Here is a 19,681-nt window from a genome sequence, read left to right on the forward strand (position 1 = left end):
TCAGCGCCTAGATTTACATCCGGGTTCTTAGGCTTCACGCTCCTCTCGCCGGCTGGTGTTTCTCCGGGCTGACTGGCTGTTGGCTGTTCCCGCTGTTCCAGCGTCGGAAGAGCCGGTGGGTCCGCGGGTGAGTCCACGGGAAGGACCAGGAAGGGGAGCCGGGCGGGGACCCGGCTGGTCGTTGCACCCACCGGTGGGCTCTATGCGGAGACGGGGACGCGGGGCGGATGGGGGTCCCGGGAGCCTCGAGGCGGGGGCCGTGGTGTCCCCAGCTTTGTTCCCCTCCAACTTGACTGGTCGTCCTCTTCGGGACGGGGCTTCCCTGGCCCTGCTCTTTGGCGGTCTTCTCCTGGCACTTGTTACAAATTCGTAGTAGTCATCCTCATTTGCATTCGTTAGGGTTTGCGGAGCGACGGGCCCAGCGGCCCGGCAGGTGAGGTGAGTTTGCAGCCCTCGCCTTCCGGGCAGGGACCACAGCCTTCTCTGCTGCTTCTCGCCCCTCGTCGGGACCCTGACCTGGACCCCTGCTCTGAGAGCCCCCTTCTTGGTCGGGCTTCAGGAATCTTTTGAGGTCAGGTGTAGTGTGTTGTAGTGAAAAAGCGCAGAGCAGGGATTCTGGAAGCCAAGGTTCCAGATTCTAGTACAGATTCTAAAATAGTTGTGTAACCCAAGTCGTCTAGAAGTTCCCATCCAGCTTTAAAGTTCTGAGGTTTGTGTTTGGCAGTTCTTTGTCCAAGGGACGCACACCCAAAATGAATCAGCACCAGAGGAAGATGAGGGCAGGGGTGGTGCTGTGTCATTTTTTGAGTGTTGTCGGGTCAAGCTGTCAGAGAATGGTCGACCACAGCAGCAGTTCAGATGTGTGAGGATTGGCAAAAACTGGAAGAAGACACATTTAAAAATCTGAACACATGTGACATTCTACTTTTCTCTGGGTGAGGTGATTCATTTGGGACCTTTGGAACTGAACTCTGGACTCGCGGAAGAGTTTAAGAAAGCAAAACGTGCTTGTACTTGGTCTGAGAGACTTACTTGAACCTCTGTGCAATGAAGTCATCTTGTATGATGTTATTTTCCAAATTTATCCTGATTATAAGAATCACGTGTGATATTTGTAAAAGTGCAGATTCCGTGGACCCCATTTCATATTTTTGAAACACCATGTCCAGGGAAAGGTCCGGGGAATCTTTTTAACAGGCATCCTAAGTGATTCTTCCTTATAAGGCACTTTTGGGAAGCATGTATCTTTCAGTCAGATAGACCCTCCACCACTTAATAGCTTTATAACTTCAGTAATAAACTTGTGAGTTGCAGTTTTCTTTATCTGAAAAATGAGGATAAGTTCTGCCCCAGAGACTATTAAGTGAGTCTAAGCCCTTTGATAGTAGGATCCTTATCTTTGTCATTTTTGTGTCTACAGAGCTTAGTGCTTGACATTTAATAGGCCCTCCCTCACAAGTGTGTTGAACTGAGAAAAGAAATAGCATGCCCCAAAACACAGAAGACACTTGGAAAGCTCTAATGCCATTCCTCCTCCTCACCTTACAGGGGTTTTTTTTTCTCTTTTTATCAGTAGTCATTTTGCTGAATACTCTTATTAGAGAAAAGTATATCTCTTGATGGTTAAAACAGCCAGGAAATGTTTCTGATTCTTTGGTGTAACTTTGAAATTGTTTGTGCCATTAGATTACTAATGAATTTAAATGGAGGCCAAGTCCACCTGTTGGACTGAATTTATGACTTACTGTGTAAATTATTGTCTGTAAATGATATTTATCTCTTGTTATTGTGCCATAACTCTAGATCATGGTGATCGTAAGTTTTTGTTATGCCAGAATCTAAATCATCATGTTCTTAAGGACATATTTAGATTCAGTGTTTTCATTGTAATAAGACCTCCTACTCCCACTAATGGAAAGATTCTGACTTACTTCTGTATGTACGGTTTGTGGGTACAGAATTCAGGACTGCTGAAGCCATTTGTGAAAGGATTGGTGTGGGTAACGAATCCATTTAAATATAAAACTAAGAATTAAAAAATGGGAATTATGGTTGTACAACACATTGTAAATGTTATAAATCTTGGCAGTATAAAATAATACATGTTACAGAAATCGGGGTGGGAGGAAGTGTAAGAATGCAATTTTTACAACTTTCATGGTAGTAGGTCAATCCACGTTGTGTAAAATGGAATCATATAGTTTTTAAATGATGCTGATCTCCTAATATTTGTATAATATTTTTTCTTAACCTGAGAATATTCTTTTAGGAACTGAAATTGCTTTTTGTGAAGAATTTTGTCCCCCAGAGATCAGCAGTTTCTTTAGTTCACTTTATTTTCTTTTGCTTCTGTTTAATGCAGAAAGAATTAAATTCGTTATGCTTTTTGTTAAAAATAGCATGTCTAGTATGATCCCATTGTTAGAAATTATTTCTATACATCCTATTTATATGTGTGCATTAGATAGATACCTGGAATGATGTATACCAAATAGTAATGAGCATTATTTCGGAGTGGCAGGATTTGGGTCGATTTTTTTTTTTTAACTTCTTTGTATCTTTCTGTATTGATTGAAATTTTTTAAAGTGCAGGTATCACTTTTATACAGAAGGGAGGTTTGGTTATTACATCATTCATAGGGAGAGTTCTGGATTTTAGTAAGTAACCCAAAAGGTGCTGAGTAATCATTACTACCATTAATTTGCAATCAATAAACGAGTGCTGCTTTGTTTGCCTTTAGATTTGTTTTATGTTGCTTTATATAGTGTACCTGTAGAGATAGTGCAGTGTGATGTCTTTATGGTAAATTTGCCTTGATAAAAATTTCAGCTTTGTCACTTAGTAACTGTGTGAACTCAGTCGAATTATGTCAGTCCCTCTATTCATCTAAAACTGGATGTTGTATGTACTTCAGAAGGTTGTTGTGAGAATTAATATTTGTACTTAAATGACCTAGCCCACTGCCCAGAACCCAAAGTTCGTTCAAAAGAGAACAGCCATTATTACTATTTTTTTTTTTTTTTTTTAGAAATTCACGTTCTTTTATTTATTTATTTATTTATTTATGACTGTGTTGAGTCTTCGTTTCTGTGCGAGGGCTTTCTCTAGTTGCGGCAAGTGGGGACCACTCTTCATCGCGGTGCGCGGGCCTCTCACCATCGCGGCCTCTCTTGTTGCGGAGCACAGGCTCCAGACGCGCAGGCTCAGTAATTGTGGCTCACGGGCCCAGTTGCTCCGTGGCATGTGGGATCTTCCCAGACCAGGGCTGGAACCCGTGTCCCCTGCATTGGCAGGCAGATTCTCAACCACTGCGCCACCAGGGAAGCCCCCATTATTACTATTTTAAAAGTACAGATTGTATTTGTATACATGCATGTCTTTCTTAAGTACTGTCCTTTTTAAAGTCATCAATGTATTGTACTTCTGTTTGACTGTAAATTACTTAAAGTGCTCTACAATGGAATTTTCTCAGGTTTGAACTTCTTGTCCTGGAAGCTGTGCATCACCATAATGAGGCTTGTAATTCTTGATAACTATGACTTGGCTAGTGAATGGGCAGCCAAATACATCTGTAATCGCATCATTCAATTCAGACCTGGACAGGACAGATATTTTACACTGGGTTTGCCAACAGGTAATGCACCATTTTTTTCCATATTAGGTACTCAAGGCTGTGGGATTGAAGGCTTTTTCTTAGTAAAATATGTTTCCTGTTTGTTTCTTGACATATCACTGATTTAACATATAAAGTCAAATACATAGATACAGACATATCTGGTATCTAAGTTTCATTACTATTTGTTAAAATTCTGTCTCACCTACCACTCCAGAATGGAAAAGGAAATATAGCTCAGGTCATGGTCATGATATTTTTTGTAACTTTTTCTAGTAGTCTTTTGTTTGTATTTAGGGATGTTGCTTTCACTCTTCATGCAGTTTCTTGGGAGATTAGCCTTCTCATTGATCATTAAGAGGTACCTAAAATATGTACAGCTGCCTCTTAATTTTACCTCATATGCCTCATATTATCTTATTAGCCCTTTGCTATTTCTGTGATTATTTTCTATTTTAGAAGTATTACAGGTGAAAAATTGAAGACAGGTATGTCTTCATGACAGAATGAACATAAGCATTAATTATACACTTTATTGGATTTAGTTCTCGGTTAAGGTTTTTCTTAAAAAATAACCAAGTGGTGTCACTGATTCATGGTACTTTGATATTGTTGACTTACATAGGAAAGAGTATTGGACCTGGAATCAGAGCTGCTACTTTCTTGGTGACTGAAGGGCATTTATTCTACACCACAATTCTTGTTTTCCTTACTTTTAAGGAAGATAAGGAAATTAATAGCTTACAATGCTGTTTTGAACCTCAAATAAGAGCAAGTCCCTTGTATACTGTAAACACTATGTAAATTTAAGGTTCTCATAAGTGTGTTTTATTTAAACAGTATTTTTTCCTCTTGCTCCTCCCCCCATACATGTCAACTATAGAAAAGCTACAATCATGATTGTTTTTCACTTGCATAATTTCCATGAAAGATACTGTTAGCTCACCAAGTTGATTTTTTGTTTGTTTGTTGTTTTGCTTTTTGTTTTTCGGTCCATGGCAGTAGGTCTTGGTAAGAATGGCAAAGAGGAATTTTTTTAAATTGTGCACACCAGAAATGGGCCCCCTCAGCACCCACAGTTCTGATATGTGAGCCCCAGTGGTTGAACATGGCCTCTGTATCAGTTTGCCTTCTGTAAACCTGGGCCATGCTCAGACTAGCTGCCTTAATCACTTTGTCTTAATTATGAAGAAATAAACAGTAATTTGAGTATGGGAGCAGAAAGGCTTCAGAGCCATAAATGCCAGCAGTGCTAAACATGTTTTTGTGTATTTTGATATACAATTCTTCTGCTTTATTTTGGATAGTATTACTGCCTAATAATACATCTGCCAAGGGTATATCTCTGGAAAACCTTTGTTAACATTTTCTACTTTTCTCCTTCATTGACCAATGACAGTGTTAATCATGCCCCATCCTTACCTCCCCGCACCCCGTGCTTTTGAAATTTGAACATACATTTCTGTAAACAACATGCTATGTTGTAATTACGCCCCACCAAACACAATTCTGGGGAATATCTGTTCAGTATATATCTTTTTTTTAAATTTATTTTATTTATTTATGTTTTGGCTGCGTTGGGTCTTCGTTGCTGCTGCGTGTGGGCTTTCTCTAGTCGTGGCGAGCGGGGGCTACTCTTGGTTGTTGTACGCGGGCTTCTCATTGCGGTGGCTTCTCTTGTTGCGGAGCACGGGCTCTAGGCGCGCGGGCTTCAGTAGTTGTGGCTCACGGGCTTTAGAGTGCAGGCTCAGTAGTTGTGGCACACGGGCTTAGTTGCTCTGCGGCATGTGGGATCTTCCCGGACCGGGGCTCGAACCCATGTCCCCTGCATTGGCAGGCAGATTCTTAACCACTGCACCACCAGGGAAGCCCTGTTCAGTAATATATTTATTGAAGTGATGTTGACAAGCTTAACATTTAAGGGCCTGCATGCTGTGCACCCAACCTGCCTCCCAGACTTATTCCCACTATTCCTCTACACTGAATCAGGGTAGGCAGGTTACACTGCTTGTAGTTCAAAGAACAGGCCTGAACTTGCTGGCTTTACTTTCACTCATGTTGCTAGCATACTGTATAATAAGAACTTTATGAGCTCTGGAACCAGGCAGAATCTCTTGAATATCTGGCTTCACTTCCGTGTGTGTGATATTTGGCACATTCCTTAATTTTTTTACCCCAACTCTTCCAACTTCAAAATGGGAAAGATAATGCCAATTTCCCAAACTTGTGAGATTTCCGTTAGCTAATGTATGAAGCACCAGCATAGCATCTAGCACATGGTAGGCATACAAGTGTCATCTCTGAACCTCCTCCCCCATCTTTTTTCTATTTTCAATTACAGCTTAACCCATTCTTTGATTATGGGAATTTCCCTTCTTCTTCAAAGACTCAGTTGAAATGCCATCTTTCATCCTTCCTCCAACAAGCAAGACTATAGTGTGTTCTTCTTTGATTCACTGTACTGCTCCGGAATTCTTATAGGTTATTTATATTTTTCCTTGTGTTAATAGTTACTTTGTACTTGTCTATTCGTATTCTGTGAGTTCTTTTAGGGTAGAAACAGTCGTAATCTTTGTCATATGTGAATCATAGTAAGCACTTGCTAAATTAGTTATGTTAGTAAATGAGTATTGCAAAGCAAATATATTAAAATGAAGTTTCTTTTACCAGTTCACCCTGTACCATATCTTCCATTTTTTTTTCTGTTCAGCCACTTTGATTAAAAAGTAGAAAATGAATGTGTTTTTTATTACTATTGTGACAACTTCTTTTTTTATTCATATGTCCTTCAATTACGGAGGGAGTCCTATAACTATTCTCTTGACACTGAAAGATACACACAGAAAATTTGTTATGCTTCTAGAAAAGGAGAAAGAAGAGCATACTTATCCATCTTTTATCCAGGTTTCATGTTAGTGGGCTATAGTTCTTTGAGAAGGAATTGTAAAGTTTGACCACATAAATTTTAAATTATTAATGACAATTTAAAACAATATGTGTGCTTAACTTCAAGAAAACCTATTAGTCTTCTGTTCTGTGAACCTGTCTGTGTGATATTTAGCCACTTCTGTTATTCTGTCATCTTAAATGAGAGTCAGTCTTTTTACTACTCTAGATTTTTTTTGTATTTGTTGTTTTTTTGTTTTTCTGGTGTGTTTTTTTTGCCAGAGACTGCTTAGTTCTGCCATACTTCTCCCTGCCTCTTGAGTAGAAATTTTGTGTTTGGGTGTTTTATTTTGTTTTGTGATGGTGGGTGGACTAGAAACCAGTACTCTGACCAGGATTGTGTGGGCCAGGTTGCTTGTTGTAAGAATGTAGTCAATCTAGTCTTTGAATTTGTAGTTAAAGTGAAAAAATACAGCAAATTTAAAAAACAAAGGGAGGCCATCCTCAAGTGGCTAAATTCATTTATCTTTATTGTGTCGTTTCATGGAGCTTTATCAAGCAGATCTTAATTTTATAAAACATAAAAGAATCACATTTATAAAACAATAACATTAAGAACTCAGATGAAGTATCCAAAGCCAAGATCCCATTTCCTAGAAATCATTTTACTTTATACATTTTAGCTGATATATGCTGAAAATAACACAAAATGAGAAACAGGAGCTCCAGTTAAAAACTTAAAGGATAAGCCTCCTCACTCAATCCTTGCCACTTTCTATTTTGAAAGTAGAGGCAGTGTTTAAATTCAGCTCTGGTTTCCCTTTTGATTTCACTGAATGGTCAATACTTGACCTATTTATGTATCATTTATGCTACAAATCCCGCTCTAAATAAAGTTTTTTCTCTAAAGGTGGGACGTTTATTTTTCTTCTAATTCACATGTGCTTTCTAGAAGTTTCTAATCCTGGAATATACACCATTAATTCCAAATATCCAATGACACAAGAATAATTTTCCAAGCTATAATTTCTGCTGACAGATTCCCAGCTTTATTCAGCAAATTCTAGTTTACTAAAATTTAGGTTACCTTGTAGAGAGACTAATTCAACATATATTTGTTAATTGAATGTGTATTTAAATTAATAATTGTTTGCCTAATAAATTAGAAATATAAAATACCATTAAGTAAGAAGAGAATAAGGTTAATATAAACGTTTTTTTAAATTAGATTTTCAAGTTATGTTAGAAAATGGAATCTTTATCTGTTTTAGGGAGTACACCTTTAGGATGTTATAAAAAACTAATAGAATATCACAAGAATGGAGACCTTTCTTTTAAATATGTGAAGACCTTTAACATGGATGAGTATGTAGGTAAGCTATATTATTTGAATATATTATTTGGATATGTTATATTTTAAATAAAATTAATATATTGAGAATATTAACATTTAAATTTGTTTTGAATGTAATATGAATATATTTCTAGAGTATAATGTATTACCTTGTAGTGGGGTTGGGAGTTTATATAAAAAAAACTATTTTTGTAATGACAGCATGACATAGTAGAAGGACCATGAGACTAGAAATCAGAAGATTTGCATTCGTCTTCAGCTATGGCACTTACCTACCAGTCCTGGCTCCATCAACTTTGAGCCAATTCATTCACATTTCTCATTCTCTCTTTTTCTTTTTTTCTTAAGGCAAAGTCAAAACCAGTATTGTTGTGGGGATAAATTAATTAATATGTATGTAATTAGTAAAATATTTTTTAAATATAAGGCTATTTATATTTGTAGCCTTGAAGCTTTTATAATTTATTGATTGTGACCTTGCTTAACTAGAAAGATCAGTGATACATATAAACTCTGTGTTAAAATTTAAATTTTATAGGTACACATTTTTAACGGTAGCCTGAGCCATTGTCAAAGAACTGTTGTAATTTAGTATACCTTGAATGTAAATAGGAATAACAGAGGAAGAACGTAGATCAAGATTTCAGTTGTGTGGCCATTTAATTTATGTTGAATTTAACACATAAATCAGTTTTATTGGTTAAAATTTTGTATTTGAGAAGGGGAATATAGTGATTACATGCACATGAACTAGACTTCTGTGCTCCAGCCCCTCTATGAGCTCTGTGACCCTGGGAAAGTTAATTTAACTTTTCTCTGTTTCTGTTCATCTATAAAATGAGATTGATAATAGTTATTTCCATAGACGTTGTACACATTAATTGAGTTAATATGTACATGTACAGTGATTAAAATAATGCCTGGCACATAATAAGCATATATTCCATATAAAAATGCTTTTAAATTGAATATGGTATAGAAATGTTACATATTTTAAATAGCATTTATGGCTTAATCAGAAAAGTAAACTTTAGATTTATTTCTGGAAATAGTTACATTTTTATTCATTAACTTTGTATTTAGGACTTCCCAGAAATCATCCTGAAAGCTACCATTCTTACATGTGGAATAACTTTTTTAAGCATATTGATATAGATCCTAATAATGCTCATATCCTTGATGGGAATGCTACAGATTTACAAGCAGAATGTGATGCATTTGAAAAGAAAATAAAAGAAGCTGGAGGAATTGATCTTTTTGTTGGAGGTACGTAAAACATTTTGTCATTAATCATTTATTAATATTTGGATTAGGTGCTATAAAAAAACCCCAAAACTTACCTTCGTGTAATGTAAAGAACATCTGTTGACTGTCTGTAATACCCATTTATTCAGCTATTGATTTCTATTTTACTTTATTTTCATCAAAAAATAATCTTAATGTTGCAAGTGGGAATTGTTTAAATTATGGCTTGAGAAATAGGTCCTAATCCCTGCCTAATTACCTCTTTAGAACTGATAGTTTACCACATCTTAGAAAACGAGTGATATGTTTCTTTTCCTAAATGATACTCTTATTCTTTTACTGTTTCTTTAAAACCCCAACCCAGCTTTCTTATCAAATTACAGCGTTAAATCGCTGAAAGTTTGCATGTGGAACAGGTGGATTTTAACATTTCTCTACTGATCATTCATATTGCTTCATTTCACTAAGAAATGAGTTAAGAATGTAAGATTTTTATCATCAGCCTTTAGTTAATATGAATTAAGCTGTATAATTGTCTTAATAAACTCTAAAGTAAATGTTTAATTAACTAAATTCCACTTGAAATTTATATATATACGTGCACACACAAACATACATATGTGTATGTATATTGTGTATTCATGATCTACCATTGAAAAGAGGTGAAAGAATCTCTTCCTTTGTAATGACAATATGGTTTTCTGCCATCAGTGTGAAGCATATGAATAGTACATCATCTAAACTGAAACCAAATTGTTTTTTGCCAGATTCTTTAGTATTCAACTAAACATACTAAAGCTCCAAATTAACATTAGATATATAGAGATAGATATATCCATTAGATCTAGGTATATCTTATAATTAATTTATTAGAAGACTGCTCAAAATTATATGAATTAGATCTTCAATAGACCTGTACTGAGGTTAATTTATGGTTGAGGTGGCCAGGTATTGTTGAGGTGTTTGGTTGCCTTTGGAGAAAATTGGGTTTTATCGTCAGACAAAAATTAGCATCCTGTTTTGGCCACTTACTATCTGTAAGATCTTAGGAAATGTATTGATTTCAGTAAATTAGTTCAGTATACTAATTCAATATAATTAAGTTATTTGTAAAACAGCATTATATTAACCATTTCAGAATTGATGAGAATTAACCACATTATAACATGTATAAATGCCTTGTGCAGTGCTTGGTATGTAGTTGGTAATCCATTAAGTGTTACTCCACTCTGTCTCTGAGGTGTAGTTTCTGAAGTAATTTTTCCTTAGTTCATTGAATGTCCTGCTCTTTTACTGATTTACCTCTAAGGGTATCCAGCAAGACTGAAGTTTTTCTCTTTGAGGAAATTGTTATCTCTACCTAGCAGAACTAATATCAATTACTTTCTTAAATAGACAGGATGGTTAGACTAGTTTGCTTTTCAAAATAGAAAGTATCTATTTTTTAAATAAAACTTGCTAATATTACTTCACTATTCCTGGAAAACATTTGCATTCCAGTTTTGTCCATATTGCTCAATTCTGAGATAATTACTGTTTGCGCCTACCAATATCAAGGCCAAGGCAGTAGATATTTGAAAATGTTTAAGGAGTGCGCGCTACCCATGCATTCTTTAGATTTTCTAAACTCTACCAAAATCAAGTAGAATTACTGTAAAATAATATACCTAAACTGTTTATCTTAGTTATATCAAGAAATATTTTCACTCATTTACCATTATACAAAAAGATATGGCAATTATTAAAACTTTAGTATTAAAAATGGCTGAATGGATAACATAAATAGTATTTTTTTACTTCTTTATTTGAGGACTTATTTTTTCCTGTTAATTTATTGACCTTACATAAGGATTCTTGTGACAAATCCCTTGGGGTCTCAATGCCAGGAAGTAGAATTTACTTGGGGGAAAAAAAACTGATAAGAACTCTTTAACTCCATTTTGTCCTTTTGCCTACTTTCCAGAAAATATTTTAGCTTAATGTAATGTTTAAGGTTTAATCTCCCTTTACAGAGATTTATAATAAACTTTCTTCTTTCCCCATAGCTTTAAGCCACTTCTTGTTTCTTTGTAGCTAAAGTTTTTTAGTGCATTTCCTCACAATAACCCACCTTAGTTCTACCTTTGAAACTAATGGAGCATAATCATAATTATTTATGTTTATCACTGACTCTTACTACTAAAAAGAACTTTATTTTGTTTTTTAGCCAATTTTTGTCTTAAAATTCCTGTAGTTCTCCCCTTGCAAAAAAATTTAACAGGATTTCCTTTCCTCTTCCAGTAACACCTTCATTGTAGTCGTGGGCTAATCCAGGGTCTGACAGTTTATATTTATTATCCAAGGGACACATAATTGTGTATAGGGAACGGAGGGTTGGCTTATTACATTTTCTTTGAACTTTTCCCTGTTTGGGATACCCTAATATTGGATCTGTCTCATGAAGGAATCTCATTTGATTCTTCGCCTTCGTTGATCTAGGTTGTTATCATTGGATATTCAAGATGAGGCTTGGTATCTGGGTCTTACCACTTACCCTTCTTTTGTTCCAGGGTTTGGTTAATAAAAACACTAAGAACTGAGCCAAATGGGATCAAAATGTCAGCTTTATTAAAGGTAAAGTTGGATTAGAGATTGCAGGTTGGGCTTGAGGCCAGAATGGGGTTTCCTACTCCTCCTCCCTGAATTGGAAATAGTAAGACCAGAGAAGAGCTCCAGAGTATTAATCCACCATTGCTCACTCCTGGGAAATGGAGCAAGAGTTCCCTTCCCTCTGTAGAAAGGAGAAAGGAGGAAATACATACTCAGAAGTTCTTCATCTGATGACAAAATTGTTGGGAGAAAGAATAATGTGTATCATGCAGTTCCTGATCCATACCCAGCAGTAAAGTACACAAACATGGAAATCTATAAATAGACTCTAAAAGCATTATTAACTTTAAAATTATCTAAAGATAATTTGTGTTTAAAAGGTAAAAATAAGGCACTGGGGAAATTTTTAACCCTCTACTTTGGTTACACGATTAGATTCTTTGATTTGCAAGTAAATGTAGTCTACTAATGAGACCAAAAGTGAATTTATTGGAATGATTCTGGGGTAACTTACAGAATTGATATCAGAGTTGGAAAAAACAAGTCTTTAGAAGAACAAGAACCAGGAGCCTCAGATCACTGAAGCAGGGACTCACCTGATCCTCTCCTGCAGTGCTGTCATCAAATGCCTCAGCTCTAGATGCCTTCTTTCTTTCTGTGTTCCTGGTCAAGTTTCAGATTTATAGAGAGAAATTCTGATTGTTTCAGCTTGGCCTAAGTACTTGTCCTTAGATCACAACAGTTCTGCCTAAACGATATGAGATATAGGGTGTTATGATTGGTCTAGCCCCTGTTGTGAGGGGAGCAGAGCAGGGTAGAAGGGGGCAAAAACTATACTGAACGTTCTGAAGAATACCAACCATCCATTCATTTATTCAACCATTATTTACTGAGGGCCTCCTGTGTGTCATGTGTTGTAAATAGTAAGGATACAGTTATGAAGAAGAGAAAGTCTACTTTCATGAAGTTTACCTTCTAGCCCACAGAACTACAGACACAGGAAAGACACACAATCCAGACTCAGAGGTTTTAGGGATGTTTCATAAAGGTGTTGATATCGGGCTTCCCTGGGGCGCAGTGGTTAAGAATCCGCCTGCCAATGCAGGGGACACAGGTTTGAGCCCTGGTCCGGGAAGATCCCACATGCCGTGGAGCAGCTAAGCCCGTGTGCCACAACTACTGAGCCTGTGCTCTGGAGCCTGCATGCCACAACTACTGGCCCCACGCACCACAACTACTGAAGCCTGCACACCTACAGCCTGTGCTCTGCAACAAGAGAAGCCACTGCAATGAGAAGCCTGCACACCACAACGAAGAGAGCCCCCGCTCACCGCAACTAGAGAAAGCCCATGCACAGCAACGAACACCCAACCCAGCCAAAAATAAAATAAAATTAAAAAAAAAAAAAAAGACTGAATAAGAATTAACCATGGTGTTTAGAGTTCATGATTATTTTTAAGAAAATTTTTATAAGGCTTTGTAAAACATTCTGAACATTTTTAAAATATAATTTTATATCAGGAAAAGCTCAATTTTTGATAGTTACTGATAGTAAGGGAATGTATTGACCCTTCTCCATCATGAACCATTCCTGATAATTTCAGCTTTGCTGTACACTTTTGTGTGACCCAAATCACTGGTGAGACCACTAACAGGACCTCCTGTTTTTTCTGGAACTCTTTATTTTCCTGGTTCCATCCTTTCCTCTATAGAGAAATATAAATAAAAATATTTAGGCAGATGTATACTTAAGAGGAAAAGCAGAACAGTTTTACAAATCTAGAGAGATATGCATATCTATGATTTAAAATAGACAAGCATATATATACTTAATAGTGGAAACAAACCATACATATTAACCACATATAGGTCTGGCTTTATGTACTAGATTAAAAATTAATCCTATATTGTTAAAAATTCCTAGACTATTGTGCTTTGGTAGTTCCTATTTGCTTCCTAAGGTTTTCAGTTCTTTCTTCATTCAAAACCAGGTTACTCTTTGTCATATTTTACTTTGTTGTAGCCTGGGAAAAAGTTGTTAGAATTGTGTGTTAAGAGCCAATAAGATACACCTATATATCATTAAATATGCAGAATATAAGTATAACAGGTATTTTGACCCAGAGAACTTGTGGGTTTATTTTTTTGATTGAAGTTGCCAGAAATCTGACTAGCAAGTAGGGTCCATGTATATAAAACTTGATTTACTTATGCCATAGAAAGATTCTTGATTTTATGAAAAGATTTACCTCCAATTTCCTTCAAATAAGAAATGTCATATTCTTATCTATATTTTAGAGGCAGTCCTAGAATATTTCAGCTGGCAGTAGATCTCCTTAAAGCAGAGTTTTCAAATTGTGGCTGTCACACATTATTAGGTCATGAACTCAATATGGTCAGTCACATCCACCATTTCCCTTTTTATGTTTTGTTAATGAAACCAAATGTAATCAAAAGTAGCTTGAATGGCTCCTCGTAAGGGTATTATTTCATGCAATTCTTGTTTTAATTGTATTTATATGTGTACTAGATTGCAGTGTCAAATGTATTTCTTGCAGTAGGTTGCAGTCAAAAAAGTTTGAAGAAAACTACTGCCTTAGATAATATCTTGTCCAATCTAAACATTTTTAAAAGTGAGGAAAGTATACTACAGGGAGGTCCAGTAGTTAACTGCCCCATCTAGACTAGAACCAAGCAAGTTAAAGTGTGAATATAAAGACCACTGGGTTAGGAATCAGAAGATTTAGATTTGAGTTTTGTCTTAGTACTTACTAAATTATTACCTTGAACAAATCATATATTATCCTTTAGCATCAAAGTTTCCTTTTGAGCTTAAAAAAAGGGGGAGATGAGGTAAATAGATATGGTTAATCTGACTGTATCACAAAATGGTTAAATATATGTGTTGAGAGGATGCATGTGAAATTGCTTTATAAAATATTATTATAAAGTGATAACTTAATTTTGCTGTTAGAATCATGCTAGCTCAATGCTAAGCATATGGAAAACATTGAAATACTTGTTGAATCAAATACAGGAACAAATCTTTTACTGCAGCATTAGAAATTCAGCTATCAAATAAAACAAGGTAAGCATGTTTATGACTATTTCTTTGGTCTTTAAATCATGTTGAACTTTGAGAAACCTTATTTACTTATGTATATATGTGTGTGTATATGTATTTCTTTTGAAAGGAATTGGTCCAGATGGTCATATTGCTTTCAATGAGCCAGGATCCAGTTTAGTATCAAGGACAAGAGTAAAGACTCTAGCAATGGACACCATTTTGGCAAATGCTAAATATTTTGATGGAGATTTATCAAAAGTGCCAACTATGGCTCTAACAGTTGGTGTGGGGACAGTGATGGATGCTAGAGAAGTAAGAATTAAATGTTCTTTGATGTTTTTCCTTTGATGTCTATAGACTTTGGAGAAATTGTGGTGTCAAATAAGTGCTATTTTGGGTTAATCCTATTTGCAGTATAAATTGTTGTCTAGCTTTCAGTAATTTCTGTCAGGCTCATTGCCATGTTTAGAATTCAAGTAAATTAAGTCTTTGGAGCTGGAAACTAAAAATTAGGCACCATCTCTTTTGGGGTACTGCTTTACTTGCCTCTTCTTGTTTCACAGTTTGAGGTTCTAAAATCACACTGATCATATAGTCTTGTGACAGGACTGTTGCAACAAAGATGCAGTCGTAATTAACATTAAACTGCTTTTGGAGGCTTAGGATAATTTAGTGTAATGTGATTCTTGAATGTAGGAGGAGAGTTCAGTTGGTTTCCAGTGGAAAAAGAACCCCTTTAGGGCTGGATCTGTTCTAAATTTGGTATGTTTAAGAAGGCAAGAGTTCTCAACAGTAGACTCAAATTTTTTAGTTTTTAATTGGGCTGTCATTTCCTGCCCTGAGAATAACAGACCAAATTATAGTCAGCTCATGATTATAAGTGGTTAAATTATATGGAAACCCAAAACTCCATTCCCTTCTGGCAGCAGGACTGGACAGGTTCAGAGGAAAGAGTACAGACAAGGTATGGTGAATAAGTAACTGATCTTAATGTAAATATATCTAGACTTGAATGCACAAATAGAACTGTCATTCAAAATGGAGTTTTTCATCTAAAGATAATTGGTTTATGAAAAAAGACCCTTTAAAGACTGAAATTTCAAGTAAATAAATAGAAAAAAAATTAGAGCAATCTTAGTTCTAAAATATGAAACTGAAAGTTATGCAAAAAGATTTCTTACATATAACAAAATTAAAGTTACAGTGCAACTCTTATGCTAATTCTTAGAATTAACAGAATTATTCAAACATTGATTTTTTTTCTTTTGATTTTTCCAACAAAATTATATGATGCTATTCACCTCACAGTATTCATTCCCAGCATGACTGTAAAGAAAATTATGGCAAAACTACTTTTATTATTTAGTACTTTTCCCAAGGACTTTAGTGCTTTATTATAGTTGATTTACAATACTGTGTTAGTTTCCAGTGTGCAGCAGAGTGATTCAGTTATATATATATTTTTTCAGATTATTTTTCATTAAGGTTATTACAAGATATTGACTAGTTCCCTGTGCTATATAGTAAATCCTTGTTACTTATCTGTTTTACATATAGAAGTTTGTATCTTTTAGTCCCATACTCCTAACTTACCCCCTTTCCTGTTGGTAGCCATTAGTTTCTTTTCTATGTGAGTTTTTTTCTGTTTTATATAGATTAACTTGTATTGTTTTTTAGACTCCACATATAAGTGATAGCATATAGTATTTGTTTTTTTCCGTATGACTTACTTCACTTAGTACGATATTCTTTAGGTCCGTCCATGTTGCTGCAAATGGCGGTATGTCAGTGTTTTTTATGGCTGAGTAATATTCCATTTTGTGTGTGTGTGTGTGTGTGTGTGTGTGTGTGTGTGTGTGTGTGTGTACGTACCAAATCTTCTTAAACCAATCCTCTGTCGATGGACACTTGGGTTGTTTCCATTGTCTTGGCTATTGTAAATAGTGCTGCTAGATTTTTCATAGCATTCTTTTGAAACAAGTATCACATGATTATACTTAATGACTTTCTTTATCTTCAATTTTAATGGGCTTCATGTGTACAGATTTTCATCTGCCAGTGGTTTTAACTGTGATGTGAGCTGTTCTTCAATGTCATTTTCAATAACTGCAAATATATTTAAAATTTAAATCCATGTGTGGGACAGATGCCACTGTTGAATGGAAAGTAGGTTTGAATGGGAGACAAATCTTTAAGTGGTCAGTCCATCAATAAGTATCTTCACATTTTGGCAACTCAGATAATGAGGACCTTCTGTACACACCCTGGAAGTGACAACCCAGAAGTTATTACAGGTTTCTTAAGACTTGGGAATTGTCCACTAGGTAATGAACCACACAAGTCACTGCCCTCAATTTTCACTCCTTCCTTGCTTTGAGGCCTTACATTGATGTTAATTAATTGTGAAATGTTCTACTTCTCTAGCCCTTGCTTAGCTAAAATGGCACCAGTTTTCAGCTTTCAGAGTTCCATTTTCTGACCATAATCCTTATAATCAAAATTATTTTCTTTTATTCTTTTACCACAGTTGTTTATAGCGCTTCTTGCAGTTTGTAATTGTTTTTATATGTTTCGTTGTTTAATACCTTTCCTCATTAGTTTATAATCTCCAAGTGTTTATGAGTCATGTATATCTAGCACAGTACACTGCCTGTCACATAATAGGTATTCAGTAACTGTTGAGAATAGTTTGAATGAATTACTTTTGCCCATAATTCATTTTGGACAAAGCTGGTTCTATCCACAGCTTGGCTATCTACCTGAACCACCAGATCTGATTTTTATTGACTTTTGGCTGTTTGACGAAAGCCAAATTTACCCTCAAAGGATTAAAATTTGTTTTTACTAAGATATATTTAAAGATAATGCTTTATATTTTAAAGGTAATTTCAAAAGAAAAGACACAAATTGTTTTTAATTACTGTAGCATCTTTAGAATTGCTTATATATAATTACAGTAATTTGAATGTTTATTCTTGTGATGACATAAGGGAAAACCAGTAAAACTTAAAAATCTTTTGATTTTTTTGACTTACTGAATGTCACAGAAGTCACCAGTGATTTCTTAATTGTTAAGATCATCATCTTTTCTACAGGTCTTATCCTACTGGGCCTCTTTTCATCATTTATTCCTATGGACTATTTCTTCCATCATAAACCTTTACCATTATTCTTCTTTCTTTCTGACCATTCTTTCTCAGTATGCTTCCCTGGCTCTTCTTCCTCCATCTGCCTTTTGAATGTTGTTGTTCCCTAGGGTGTCATCTCCTAGCACTGCATATTCACTATGCATACTTCTAGGCAGTGACCTTTTTTGTGTGCGTGTTTTTTGTTATTTTTTAATTAACACATCAATAGCAGTCACACTTTGCAACCCTGTTCTTGGTAGATTTCGTACTATTCTAAAAAGGTCACCTACGCTCAATACAGTGATAACTACCAGTACATATCTTTAGCCAGTTCTTTTTCTGAAGCTGCAGATTTCATATTTCCAATTGACTCCTTATACTTAAACTGTTCAAAATTTAAATTCATCTTTCTATCAAAATTGTCTCCCTCCCTGAGTGAATAGCAACACCCTCCATGAAAATTATCTGAACTTGAAACGTGTGTCATTCTCAGCTTCTTCACATCTAATCAGTCACCACATTCCACCATTTAACTTAGAGATAAATAAGGATCCAGCCCTCCATCGGAACTGCCTTACTTCTGGTCTATATCAGTTTTTTAAGGATTATTGCAAACCCATCCTAAATCATGGCTATCTCCATTCTTTACCTTTCCTGTTCTCTATTACAGCCTGCATTTTTTTTTTTCAAAAACATAGTTATTACTCATGCATGTAATGAAGAGTCTCTGATTCCTGGCTGCTTCATCACAAGGTGATCTTTGGCATAAAATGCTCTGTATTATCAAAATTCAGTTTTCAGCCATTTCATTTCCCTATGCTCAGCCTTACCAAATTTCTAGCTTTTTACTGACCACCCCATAACTGTCTGAAATGTCCCCTTTTCTTTTCTGCTTATCCTTAAGATTTGGTTTCAGATAGGGCTACTCTTAAGCTTTTTCACAATACAAGAAATACTCTCCTTGAGAATAGTGGAGCAGATAGAGTAGAAATAATCACGTATTATCAACATCAGATTATATTCCAAGAGGAATTTTCTTCAATTTCTGATTTTCCAGATATTTCTTCTTAATTCTCAATTAAAGGTTATATATGTCTTATTGTAGTTGTTAAGGATATGGATGCTGGAATCAGACCTCTTGTCTATATAGTAGCCTTACCAAGACCTTGGGCAAGTTACATAATATCTGTGCCTCATTCCTTATCTGTAAAATATGAGTAAGAATAGTATTTATCTCACGCTGTTGATGTGGGTAGTTAAATGAGATAATTCACGAAAAGTGCTTAAGTTCAGTGTTTAACTTTGAAACCACCAAATCACATTTTAAAACTCCTGAAATAAATTAAACTTCAGAAAATGTCCATCATGCAGCAATCACTACATATTCTCATTTAATGTAGTGTGTGTTAAGATAGTTTTAAAAAGCCTTTTCAAGTGCTAGTATAAGGACTTCTGCCAGATTGCATACTAATCACTTAAGGGACCCTGATTCTTGGGTCCTAATTCCAAAGATTCTGAATTAGAAGACAGGATGGAGCAAAGAACTTGAATATTTTGTTGTTTTTTTTCAAACTCCTCTGTAACAGGTATCAGTCTTAAGAAAAAAATATTAATTTCCAGTAAGAAAAACTAATAAACCCATTAATCAGTGCTCTGCTTACCTTATTATATCAAGCATTGCTAATTTTTAAAAAATGCTTTTAATTATAGGTGACGGCATATTAATTCTTCACTGAGCCTAGATCTCTATACTTAAGAACAAGAAGTATCAATAAAAACAGTAGGAATTCATACATAT

At 35.5% G+C, this 19,681-nt stretch overlaps 2 protein-coding genes across 7 annotated transcripts in view; one reads left to right on the forward strand and one right to left on the reverse strand.

Annotated features, from left to right (window-relative positions):
* The first annotated feature begins 13 nt into the window (after window positions 1–13).
* Window positions 14–19,681, forward strand: part of GNPDA2 (glucosamine-6-phosphate deaminase 2) — a 28,241-nt gene continuing 8,573 nt past the window's right edge. Inside the window, exons 1-5 of one of the 5 annotated variants that reach the window (XM_059923068.1) lie at window positions 15–115; window positions 3,474–3,635; window positions 7,772–7,873; window positions 8,938–9,120; window positions 14,883–15,067. In XM_059923068.1, coding sequence (XP_059779051.1) covers window positions 3,512–3,635; window positions 7,772–7,873; window positions 8,938–9,120; window positions 14,883–15,067 — 594 coding nt within the window. In that variant the 5' untranslated portion in view covers window positions 15–115; window positions 3,474–3,511. Of the gene's footprint in view, window positions 128–3,473; window positions 3,636–7,771; window positions 7,874–8,937; window positions 9,121–14,882; window positions 15,068–19,681 lie in introns of all 5 variants that reach the window. The other 4 variants (XM_059923069.1, XM_059923066.1, XM_059923070.1 and 1 more) reach the window with 4 other exon arrangements.
* Window positions 11,685–19,681, reverse strand: part of GUF1 (GTP binding elongation factor GUF1) — a 40,237-nt gene continuing 32,240 nt past the window's right edge. Inside the window, exons 17-18 of one of the 2 annotated variants that reach the window (XR_009503318.1) lie at window positions 12,285–12,436; window positions 11,685–11,869 (exon numbers count right to left, since the gene is read on the reverse strand). Coding sequence is in view for 1 of the 2 variants with exons in the window: in XM_059923064.1 (XP_059779047.1) it covers window positions 12,422–12,436 (15 nt within the window). In the remaining variant the exon portion in view is untranslated. Of the gene's footprint in view, window positions 12,437–19,681 lie in introns of both variants that reach the window. The other variant, XM_059923064.1, reaches the window with a different exon arrangement.

Source organism: Balaenoptera ricei, chromosome 5, assembly GCF_028023285.1.
Source record: "Balaenoptera ricei isolate mBalRic1 chromosome 5, mBalRic1.hap2, whole genome shotgun sequence".
NCBI classification, from domain to species: Eukaryota; Metazoa; Chordata; class Mammalia; order Artiodactyla; family Balaenopteridae; genus Balaenoptera; species Balaenoptera ricei.